Source organism: Siphateles boraxobius, unplaced genomic scaffold (assembly GCF_051911475.1).
Source record: "Siphateles boraxobius isolate OS27281-9 unplaced genomic scaffold, OSU_SipBor_1 92, whole genome shotgun sequence".
Taxonomy (NCBI): domain Eukaryota; kingdom Metazoa; phylum Chordata; class Actinopteri; order Cypriniformes; family Leuciscidae; genus Siphateles; species Siphateles boraxobius.
In genome coordinates, this window is record NW_027509222.1 from 2368479 (window position 1) to 2381556 (window position 13078).

A 13078-nucleotide genomic window follows, 5' to 3' on the forward strand; every position below is an offset into this window, starting at 1 on the left:
TCTCGGCATGGATGAAGGAACATCACCTGCAAAATCTGGCAAAGACTGAGCTTCTTGTTCTCCCTGCCAATCCGTCTCTACAGCACGACTTCACTATCCAGTTAGACTCATCCTCAATCACCCCATCAAGGTCAGTCAGAAATCTTGGAGTAATCTTTGATGACCAGCTAACCTTCACAGACCACATTTCAAAGACAGCTCGATCATGCAGGTTTGCAATGCACAACATCAGGAAGATCAGGCCTTTCCTAACTGAGCATGCAACACAGCTTCTTGTACAGGCCCTGGTTATTTCTAGGCTTGATTACTGCAATGCTCTTCTAGCTGGTCTTCCATCATGTGCAACTAAACCCTTACAATTGATCCAGAATGCTGCTGCTCGTCTTGTATTCAACGAGCCCAAAAGGGCCCACGTCACTCCGCTGTTCATCTCCCTGCATTGGCTACCACTCGCTGCTCGAATCAAGTTCAAGGCGCTGACACTTGCTTACAGATTGTCCACCGGCTCAGCTCCCTCCTACTTTCACTCGCTCCTACGGGTCTACATCCCTACCAGAAGCCTACGATCGGCCAAGGAGCGACGGCTCGTGGTGCCTTCACAGCGAGGCACAAAATCACTGTCCAGAACATTCTCATTCACGGTTCCATGCTGGTGGAATGACCTACCCACCCTCGTCCGTAATGCAGAATCCCTGACAGCATTCAAAAGACAACTGAAAACTCATCTCTTCCGTGAGCACTTAACATAAAAAAATAAATAAAAATAAATAAATAAAAAACCCTTTCTCTTGAAATCTTCGCTTGTCTGGTTTATGCTACTCCGAGCAATGTTTGAACTTTGTATTCTGAGCACTTCTTGCGTTGTTTTTGCCTCTCCACGATGACTCGCTTGGTTTAATCCTCAAATGTAAGTCGCTTTGGATAAAAGCGTCTGCTAAATGACTAAATGTAAATGTGTTACCGATTAGTTATACACCGATTCAGACGTCTCGTGAGTTCAGTGTTGGAAAGATCAGTTGTTTTAACCATTCATTAAAACGAATCGGTTCAAATGAGTTATTAGTTTGCGAATTAGACGTTTCATTATCGGACGTGTGCGCGTGTGTCATCACAGAAAACATTTCATCACTGGATAGTTTTTTTCGTTTATTTAAAGTGTGGTTTATATGTCAGCTGAATGTGTGCAACGCTTTTCAGAGAAGATAAGGCAACGTATTTTAGCACAATTCCCACCCAGCGGTAATTCAGGAAAAAATAAATCTCCGAATGCTCCACATGAAACTTTAGTCTTCCGACCTTTCCATCGTGTCGATTTATTTTCATTAATATGTGCGAGGGAGAGAGAGCAAGACAGTGCTTAGTTTTGAGACGGTGAAGCCTATACTTTCCCCTGGCTCCGCAGAGAGTTCGCGCGCGCGCGACCGGGGCTCTCTCTCTATCTCTGCTTGTTGAGTTCATGCGCCCTGTCACAAGTGCAGCAGTGCATCTACATGACAACAACGATGTGTGAACGCCCGTGGCTGCCTCGTTTGTTAGCATTGTTGGAGGACAACAGGCTATACAAATACGGTGCTGTACAAAAACATAAATTATAGTTCGCCTCAAAGTTTTTTATTTGTGTATTTATTTAATTTGTATTATTTCTTCCCCAAGCTCATAAAATAAATTTGGGTCGCACATAAATTGACAGGGTGAGTCGGAAACCGGAACCAAACAAATTTTTTTTTATGCCTAGGAATTCTAACTGAAGTGTTTCTTTTTTCAAGAAGGTCATTTGATACAGTTTCAAATGTGAACTGAGAACTTTGAAAAAAGAAATTAGGGATTGTAACAGCATGAATAGCCAGTCGTTAGTAATTATAATGAAGACAAAATAAAAACATATTTAGAGCCATAAACAGGCCAGAGAGGTGTGAATGTGTGCAGGGGAGACTGAGACTGATGCCCTGTCCACACGGAGACCCGTTTTGCTGTATACATGGCCCAATGACGTGACGTGCAATTTTGATGTCCAAACCCCTTTATGAAGTCAAAATAAGGAAATGTTTAATAAAAAGCACATTTATTGAATCTATTAATCTCTGTTTATCAAATGATATGAACATATAGTGAGGGTATTACAAAGTGTAAGAATTATTAGACATTATAGTCTTATAATGTCATACCGGATAACTGTCCGGACCTTAGAGTGACATACAAAAAAGCCAAACAAACTGTAAAAAAATTAATAAACCCTAACATCTCTGCCACAGGCATTATTGTATGAGTCTTGACAACAATATATTTAAATATTACAACGAATATGACATCCAGTAGATTGTTATGCTTTGGTGCATTCTGTCCCAAAACTGGCTGCCAGCCAATGTCATACGGGATAACAAGCAAATTGGAGCAATTTTATTGTAAATTTTATTTTGACACGATGTGAGACAGCATGTTACACAATCAGGAAGACCCTGAAGGACCCCCAAACATTGGTGAAAGTCTTTTATGTCTTTCATAAAATGTGTTTAACTTACCCTTTTTCCTCACTAGCACACTATGTAGTAAAATCCTGTGTCATATGGGATAACGCTAAAATAACATATATAATGTGGATTTTATGTCAATATGTTTATTTAGCATGACTTTATATATTTGGAAGTTGAAGGTAAAGGTTGCAGATTTCTATAGGTAGCCAAAAATACTGCCTGATTAAGATTTAATCTGAGTTTTGTCATACCGGATAACAATTTTGTCATACCGGATAACAATTTTGACATACCGGATAACAATTTTGTCATATAGGATAACAGTTGTTAGCCCATAATGTCATCCGTTATCTTGGATGACGTGTTTGACAATATATTCTTATACAGTTTTCAGCTTTAATTTGCATAATTTCCATTCAAATGGTGATATTAACATATCATTAACATTGTTTAGTTGAATATTAGCAAATTATATAATTCATAATAATATTCAATTACAGTTACATTACATTTACTATAGACATTGTCTAAAATAACATTGTGTTCATTTAATGTAATTTAGTGATTCAGTGTTTAACCCATTAATAAGCTTTTTCTTTATAAATATGTTGTTCAATTAGATGCTTTTGTAAATTTGTTCAGTGAAATGAGTGAAGGTCGCCTACTTTAACCCTTTACATTATTTATGAATATTGATGTAGATTGACTATGATCAGTAAAATGGTTCAAGGTACTTTTCAGTAATAAATTAAACCTAATGTTGAAAAGTTGTGCTGTTTTGATATTCATAAACATGAAAAAAAAATGGTTTAAATGTATTTACTTGCCAAATCTGGGAAGAAACCACACTGAGTTTGTGTGTAACAGTTTACACACTGAAAACCACATCTCTATTTCTTTAAAGTGGAGCCTAATTAATTTCCTTGGAAAAACATTGCATAACATTAATTATTTATGAACATTATTATGTGTAAGTGTTGTAAAAATGACAATTCATGTGTTAACTCATATGGTGTCATACCGGGTAACAATTTAAGTCAGGCGGGATAACGCTGTTTTTTCCCATTGAAATGCATAATTTCACTTCATGGAGTTGAGGAAACAATAATAACATGATATCAAGTCCTGTAAAACTTTTTCAGACATTTTGCATTTTAAATCACATTGCAGTGTTAAAATGTGTGTAAAGAACTTGAACAAGTAGGGTCACGTTTAAAGAAATCACAATATAATGAGAAAAAAATAGTTGTGCAGATTTTTTTTTCTGAGCTTTAAATATTGTTTTACTGCATCACTTTACATATTCATTAAGTATTTTTGATTTGAAAAGTTTTAATATTATAATATTTAGAAAATGCATTAACGTTATCCCGTATGACATTTTGACTGGTGTCGTCACATATTTCTCACTTAAACCGCTTAAAACACATTGTTTAAAATTGAGATTTTAGTAATAAGTAAAAAACATCCCCATAAAGATAATAACTACTTTGATGTGCAGTTTTAACCTATTTGAATTTTTAATCAGTTGAAAACCTTATTTGTCACTGGCCCACATACACATTTTTAATCAGATCGGCGTTTCGTCCAGAGGGATCCGGCGTTTTGGGAGACTAAAACCGCTATTTTTTGAAACCGGGTCCCAGGGTGGATAAATCTGCAAACGACACCCTTGTTTTTTCGTGTGTACGGCCAATCCGTATATTTTGTGAAACGATGATGTCATCACCCCACGTGTGAACTAGTCAGACGCGCTAAATCAGTAACAGCAACAACAACTGCGACTACTTGCTTGAGTTCATGCTTCAGAAGCTACTGAGCCTCTTTTATTTCTTTATTTATTATTTAGGCCTACTTTCATGTATTTTTATTATATTTCTTTATTTTACTTCTTTATTTATTTATATTTCTTTCTTATGCTATGATGCTTGTATTTTGTCTGATTAAGACATTTCGTATTTTGTAGGGGTGGGCATTTCAAGCAAAAATAATACTCGACGATCGCTGGGAATTATTTTATTATTATTCAAAAAACGCACCTCTGCCCCTCATGCTCACCGGTAACACGGCGTTTCGCTCCGACATTACATTTCTCTGTACTGTAGTAGGCCTACATGTTGTAGCCATTAAAGAAAAGTAAGTTTCATATTTATGTTTAAATATTATGTTATTTTTTTCCATTTCATATGTTGATTATATGAAAAGTGAACAGCGTGAGTAGTAGGGATGGGGTCGATCCGATCCAGTATCGGTATCGGCTCCGATACTGCCATTTTTGCCGGATCGGGTATCGGTCAGACGAGGCCTATCTAAATCCGATATTGTGTGTTTACTATTGTGTTAATGTTAAGCCCCACAAAAGCATTATAAAGCACCATTAAGTGTTCGTGCACTATATTATAAGTGTTCTGAAGTAGGGATGGGCATTCGATTAAATTTTCTTAGTCGATCGTCGGGAGAATTAACGATCGACTATCGATTAATCATTAATATTTTTATATTCAAATTCATTATTTATTTAACTTTTTATAAATTAAAAAATGCAATGAAAATACAAACATACAGTGTGTTTTTCCTCGATTAGATCTTTATTACAAGATGATCAACTTGTGGCAGTAAAACTGGACGTTCGGTTAGGCTAAACTTGAAGATATATGCGCGGCGGTGCTCGAAAGCAACGGAACCTGCAGCTGCGAGTTGGCGTTCTTAAACAGAGACCCTCGTTTGTTCCAAAATAATAAATAATAAAAAAAAATCATGTTAAACAATAACTTAACCAAAAACATAATAATTCTTAGATCTGACAGGTTTTGTCAAAATGTAACTCAAAACTATCCGAGAACGGAGTCGAGAAAGAGGGTGAGAGAGATTATAGCCTACCTACTCTAACAATCAATACGGCTAGGCTACTTAACAAAGCCTCATAAAAAATAACTCTCTCTGACCGTCAAGCCTCGTTTACACTTTCGCCTGGCTCTGCAGCGCGAGTCTCCGCAGACTGCTCGCGCACCTCCCCAAACAGACGAGGCGTTTATACTCGACGCGCTCGTCTGTGAAACACCGAATACCGCAATGACGTCATTTTTGCCGCGCTCACCTTCGCGCTCGTGCGGACGCGTCGAGTGTAAACAAGGCTTCAGTCCAGCCGCTGAAAACACCCGGTCTGAGGGGACTGACGTTGCCGGGATGCACAGGTACCTCCGCGCTAACTTGACCAGCCCGGGGAACACGTTCACTTTCCACTCACACTACGCAACGCAGCAGCATTAGTTTAATGATAATCGATAACAAATTAACCTGATCGACGAAATTCTTAATGATCAATAATCGATCGTCGATTAATCATGCCCATCCCTATTCTGAAGCCATTCTATAGTACAATGTGAGATAGAAATGAATATTTAAGTAATTAAATTCAAGATCACGTAAACTTTTCCCTCCGCTGCGGCTGTCAATCATTCTCCATTCAGCATTCAACAGCGCGGCGCGTTCGGTTATGACGGTCAACTCGATGAAACTCTCCAAGATGATTCAATGTTACTATTATTATACTTGATCTGTAGATAAAGCTCTATGGTTTCGTATAAAATGACTATCTTGCTGGACTTGCTGTACCTTAATCATGTTACTTTTTACCGTGTGTCTGTTAGATCACAACACTGGAGAGCACTATAATTGTTCTTCACAGTAACTGAAATTTAAAACTGTTAAAAGAAAAGGCTGAATAAACTATTGCGTAGATAGATACTGTATAATACACTACGCATCAATATGTCTTTCCTTTGTGCTTGGAACTTTTCAATGCGGACTCGAAGCGGTGCGCGCTGTGAGTCTGTGTTGCTTCAAGCGCATCATTCTGCGCTCGGGATGCGCATAAGCACTTTGTGCCGCACTGTATTGGAGTCTTTCATAATCATATCATAATACTTTTGCGCAATGAAAGATTATTAAATGTCGCATCTATCATATGTTGCTGCCTCAATAAACAGCTGTGCTATACATATAAAAAATGTCTTAATTTTATAGTAGCTAGACTATGTATATACAATAATTGATCTTTTTGATTTTTGTTATCTTGTTTTTCATGAATGTATTTTACAACAATACAAACAGCAATGTGTAACGTTTTACCAGATTTAGTGCTGGTGCCTACACTTATTGTCTCTTATTTGTTCCCCGCTAAATAATGTTTTTTTCACTATGTTCAGATTTGATACAATTATTGTGCACTCGTGATTTTTCTAAACTAAATTTCTAATTTCTAGAGTTCTAATCTAGTGTATAATATAATTTTTGTCATAGGTTATGATAATTTTTTTTTATTTGTTGTTTTTCTTTATAATGAAGTTGTCTGTATAAATTAGATTGTGTTTAACAGTGTTTACCAGTTCAACACAGAGTTCTAGAAATTCTACTTGATTTAAAAAAAAACTGCGCTGGTATCGGATCCGTATTAGTCGATACTCAGAATATTTGGTATGGGATTGGATCGGTTCAGAAATATGGTATCGTTGCATCCCTAAATGTAATAAATATTGACATGACAATCAATTTGAAACACTTACAGTTGCATATTTATTTTCAGAATGGGATTTTTCCTTTTCTAACCTTATACTTACCTCAAGTTGCCTTTTGGGACATATGCATACATGCGTACATATCATACTTGCCTGTTGAGAGGAGTTTATTGCAACATCATATAAAATCAACAATTATAATAATAATAATATTAAAGCAAACACAGCTCTGGTATCGGAATAGTATCGGTATCGGCCGATATCCAAATTCAGGTATCGGGATCGGATCGGAAGTGAAAAAATGCGGATCGGTGCATCCCTAGTGAGTAGCCTAATCATAAGATGCGCAATATCGAGACACATCATTTTGACCACTTCATTAAGTTTTGTTTTGTATAAAGCCTTTCTTTAAAGTGAATTTATTTTTTTATAAATTGTATATTAATTTTAATCAATGTTTCATCAACCATTTGATGAAATAAGAAGCATTTAAGGATTTAATAAATAAGAAGCAAATATAGCAGACAATAGCCTATAATCTGGACATGGAGGCGCCTACGCGATATAACTTGCATATGTGAACTTGAGCTTGTCTCATAAATGAACAGAAACTCAGAAATATATCTAAGCTTGAAATGTCTACTTTCAAACAAAACAATTCAAAACGAAAAGAAACAGACAACTCTAATAATCCGTATGAAGTGCGCATTTCCGTCTATAGGCACCTTCTCAGTGCGAAGGTGGCGAGTCAGCATCGTCACAGAAAACACTAGTTTATTAATAAACAATTAAAATGTCTCCTTGCTATATTTGACACATTCATAATGATTAGGCTATTTGCCGGTTCTTTGTGGCAAGCTTTATGCGTCTGCTTTAGCTAACTAATCGAATATCGTGACTCATCCCTATTTTGTACCAGGCCATTTAGGGTTTTTCATATTGTTCAATAAAGTTCTTGGTAAAAAAGAAAATAAGCTACTGTGCCTAATATTACATAGGCTACTGTATATTATTGTAGGCTATACAGCGCGAAAGGTTTATGCTTAAGTCTTCTTCTCTGTTTTTAGTGTATCTGTGTCAGAATTACAGAGCCTCATACTGGTGTGGCATGTATACTACATCGGGTTGAGTCGGTTTCAGTGGTTTCGTGTGTACGCAGATGTTTCTTGAGACAGCGATGTGTTTACGGAATTTTTTTTTAGAACGAGGAAAAAAAAGATCGGATGGGGAAAGCCCTGGCTTCGTGTGGACGTGGCCTGAATGGGGCTCGTTTGCACCACAAAACAATAGAGACAATAGACTGAATAGATGCTAAGAACATGACAATAAACATCAGTTTGCATTTTAGAGTCTAATCAAAATAAAGTCATATGACATGATCTTGAAACAGGGATGCTAACCGATGACCGTTTGACCGATGGTTGACCATATCAACGTTAACCGATCAAAGTTGTCGGTAGTTGGTTAAAAAAAAAGTGATCTCTAAATAAGGCTATTATAGACAGTGGACTAAACGCTACTACAGTTAGCCATCTTATTCCAAGATATTTTTGTGTGAAGTGAACAAATCCCTCACTCTCAATTTTTCATAACTCGCCTGTTTGTACTTAATAATAAACCAATAAAAACATTTGGCGCGAGGTCACAGCGTTTGGGTTCGCGCGCTCACAAGGTTTGCGAAAAGTAAAGGCTGCAGGCTAAAACACTCGAGGTTAGAGCCAGGGCAGACGACAGGATGAAGCGTGCAAAGAAACGTAAGGTTAGTGTTTGGGACCATTTCACCAAAAATAATGATACAGTAAGTTGCAACTTGTGTGATACAGTGCTTAAATACAGTTGTAATACTGTAGAAATACATTACATCCGCATTTCGGTGGTAACAGATAAGGTGATGATGATCCTCATCTTTCTTTATTATTGTTAGCACTACCTCAAACTAAAGCGGCGTCTCCTCGGAGCTGTCATTTTCTTAAATGAGCCGCGGCAATGTTTCAAATGAGCTTCTAACGCCTTTGTTTTCAACGCGATCACCTTGTACCCCAACCATTTCAAAACTAAGGAGCCATTTGTCCTCCGATTACATACAAACTGCTCGCCGCCGTGTTTGTGGGACTCATGTTTCGCGCTGTAGGGGATTTAAAAAAAGTGACGTGAGTAGCAGTGTGTGTGTGTGTGTGTGTGTGTGTGAGCGGGAGGCAGAGAGAGATGCGAAATTGCAGGCACGGCTCGAAATGGCTGTTATTTCAAATAGCGTGGCATATTTTAAACTAATCGGTTAACCGGTTTCAACCGGCTAATGAGGCTCGGTGGTCGGTCAAGAAAATTTGTAGTTTTCGCCATCCCAACTTGAAACACATTTAACTAAATACAGAGTTTTAGACTTGTCATCTTCAGATTTTGAATATAACATGGTCAAATATGTGGCTTTAGCTGCAGTGCATTCATAGATTGATACAATGCCAACTTCAAGATATTTCATAAAAAAATAAATTTCTAATAACTTTACAAAACTTTTAAGCTATTTATAACTATTTTTTCATTACGACAATAATTAATTCTACATTTACAATAAACTGCCAGGTGTCAGCTTTCAAATGAGATCATACTTCTGCTTTTAGTACAAAGGGTTCATGAACTGTATGTGTTTTAGTTTGGGTATGCCATTTCTGGGGATTTTTCAAAAGTGGGGTTGAAGCTTAACAGGTTAAGTGATAAAATCAATATAAAGCGGCAATTTGTCCACTAATGGCTTAAATGAAAAACTACTAGTCGAATAGAAAAAAACTTTAGTCGGAGGCAGCCGTTATTCCACATATTTTTTAACCAGAAGTCATTCTGTCTCGAGCAGAGCGTAATATTCAGAAATGCTCTCTCTCCGCTCACATGCTCTGACCGGAACAAAGGAATATTAAAATAATTAATCATTAGTTTATATCTTATACACTGCCCATTTTAAACCCATACCAAACACAGTATTATGTCTATTTTAATATGTGTAATATATAAAAGAATTCTATTTCACGTTTTTAAGTACAATATTTAGTTAGTCCACAGCCCCAACCAGGGGGTGCAGATACTATGACGACTGGCACTTCTATTTCTTTTCTATTTTTGAACTTGATACAAATTTTGACACAACTGCCCTTTTATTTTCTCTATTTTTGAATTCCATGCAAGTTATGACACAGCTGCACTTTTATTTTTGAACTTGCTGTTATTTGATGTAGATAGTTAGTTTGTATTTAGATACAACTTGTTACTATACTGTTACTACTTGTTACTTCAATAAATTGAAGCATTTTAAGATTGTTGCGTATTTCGTTAGCATTGTGTTGGGGCGACGGGGGCAGATGGGGCTTGAAAATTCCCCCTTGTCCAAAGTGGGGAATGACCGAAAAAGTTTGAGAACCACTGCACTAAAAGCATTACCTTTTCACTACAACCTCCAAGAATCGACTCAAATTAATATATTAGCAGCTAAGGCCTGAGGAAAACATCTTAACTTAACTTTACCTCATACAGAGCCACTGTTACTGCTGCCAGGCAAGTCATGGAAATAAACGTGTTCCACACACGAACATTACGCTGCTTTGGAGAATAAACAGACTCCTCATCCTCCAGCTCCTTAGCTTCGTGCATCTGCAACAAGATCTGAGCTTTAATCTCTGACACAACATAAGAGTAACGTTAGCTACACTAATGCAGATATCCTTTAGAGCAGTAAGAAGAGAAAAAGCGATCGCTGTCTATAAAAGTCGACAGTCAGTTCAGTTTTCTGATTCGTAACTGAATTCAAACCAAGTGACTACTTAAAAACCTCTCCGAATCAAGTAAAAACAACATAAACGTATTTGGATATAACTGTTATGCTAAAATTAATTCATTTTATTAACTTTACTTACATTGTACGCTTGAAAGTCGTCGATTCTTCACATCTCGATCGGTAGTTTCCGTTGAATCCGTTGAAGTTGGATGAACGTCAGCGCTTACGTCACACGACAAGCGGGAGTGCACCCGAAGAATGCAAAAATACACAAAATATATATTTTATTATTTAGGATTTATTTATATAGAAAATAGTGAGAGTGAATTTCTAAATTTGTTTAAAACGTTAAACATAACATATTTAAAATGTCATAATTGTAATGTATGTTGTAATCTACAAATAATTAAAATAATTATTAATAATTCAAATTTATTTGTTGCCTACAGCATCTTTCACAAATATTAGTGTAAAGCAACTTTTCTCCTGACATTCTCTGTGAACCTCCTAATGCTTCCTTGCAACCCAAGGAGTCCTAGGGAAGTTTTATTTGAAATTAATTTAAATACGAATTAATTTATTATCTTCAAGCCTGATCGTTCTGATCAACTAAAAATGTCATGTTTTTCAAAGATTAGGGTTTTGACCATTACACCCTGTTTTTTTTTCATAGCATTCACACCTGCTATATCCCATGAATTACCCCCTTTTCCCGAAGCAAAAACGACACAAGTTATGAGTGATATGAGAATTTATTACATTAACATGCAGATTTATAAGAACTACCAAAAAGTGTAATTAACAAAAAACAAATACAAACAATGAACAAAAATAAAATAAAAACTTCAGGAGCCTCCTCAAGTAAGCGTACCCTAAAAGAGTGACAGACTGACAGAAAGAGAGACAAAAAGGGGAACCGACAATGACACGTCTCAGACTTTTAGCATGAAAGATAACTCTAGTAAATGTTAAAATTTGGAACATACCATACCATTTGTACTACTTTACACAGACTATTTAATGCTGTACATGTATTTACACAAAAAAATGCATAATGCAAATTAAAATATATATTAAAAAAACTCATAAGTGAAGCTGCAATATCATCACAAAATCATTATTGTTGATTATTTCTCCTGATGTTGTACTAGTGATCATTACTGTCGATTAATAGAATGCTTCTGGAAACAAGCATGTCATGTTCTTGCCAGAGCCTTGGTTCTGGCTATACAGACGAAGCCAAAAGAACCGTTTATGAATTTATTAGAAAATCAAGACTTTACGTTAGTTTAGCTGTCCTGCAGAGTGTAGATCCAAACAGCTTCAAAACACCTGCCTGGAATTTTCTAGTAATCCTGGAGACTTTGAGCTGATTCAGGTGTGTTTAATTATAGGGTTAGAGCTAAACTATAGCGCTATGTCAGCCAACTCACGATTATACCTTCATTATAAATAAACATCACTTCCATTTTACAAATGGAATCCTATTTGTATAACGGACACACACACACAGCAGCCATTGTAAGTCCACAAAATCGAAAGTGCATGAAGTGTGCCATTTGGGGACAGGGCCCAAGAGTGTAGTAGGCCCGTCCCAACTCAAACTTAATTCATAGCTTTTTGTTTTTTTTGCATAGTTAAATAAAACCTGTAGGTGTAGATCTTTTTTGCAAATTTATTTTCTCAGATAAAAACCTAACCAAGTTTAATGTTTTGTTATACCCTCAATATTAAGTATTTTCCTCATATTTTGATGGTTTAAACATCATTTAAACGTTTTTTAAAACAAATTTTCCCATCACACTGCTGTATGAGAAGAGTAAATTTTAAATTAATAAAATGATACGTGCAGGCCTATCTTACACACAGACGTGCACACACACACACACACACACACACACACACACACACACACACACACACACAATGACATCTCCCCCTGTCAACTGATGTTTAAATCCGTTTTATGTGCACTCTTGACTAACGACACAAACACTTTGTACACTGTAAAAAATGATCGTGATTTTAACGGTAAAAGACTGTAAAAATGGTACAGTGCAAAACTGTTAATTGGTTAACAGAAAGTTTCCTTACTATATACGGTAAATAACTGTGATAGATCTAACGGTACATTTAATGTAATTTTACGGTAAAATACCGTTAAATTTACAGTTTTTGAAAGTGAAAAAGAACAACTCATTGTATAATTTACAGTGAAAAACCGTAAATTGACATTCCCACAATTCCCTGCGTGACACTTCACATTTTATGTATTTTTATTGAAATAACTATGTTTCTTCTTAGTTTTCTTAGTTCTTTTCTAATCA

The 13078-nt window shown here is 36.3% G+C and overlaps 1 protein-coding gene across 1 annotated transcript in view; it reads right to left on the bottom strand.

Annotated features, from left to right (window-relative positions):
- The window catches only part of cngk (cyclic nucleotide-gated potassium channel), a 153001-nt gene extending 142034 nt beyond the window's left edge, over positions 1-10967 (bottom strand). Inside the window, exons 1-2 of the mRNA XM_077224760.1 lie at positions 10891-10967; positions 10502-10627 (exon numbers count right to left, since the gene is read on the bottom strand). Coding sequence (XP_077080875.1) covers positions 10502-10627 — 126 coding nt within the window. The 5' untranslated portion in view covers positions 10891-10967. The remainder of the gene's footprint in view (positions 1-10501; positions 10628-10890) is intronic.
- Between the last annotated feature and the right edge of the window lie 2111 nt (positions 10968-13078).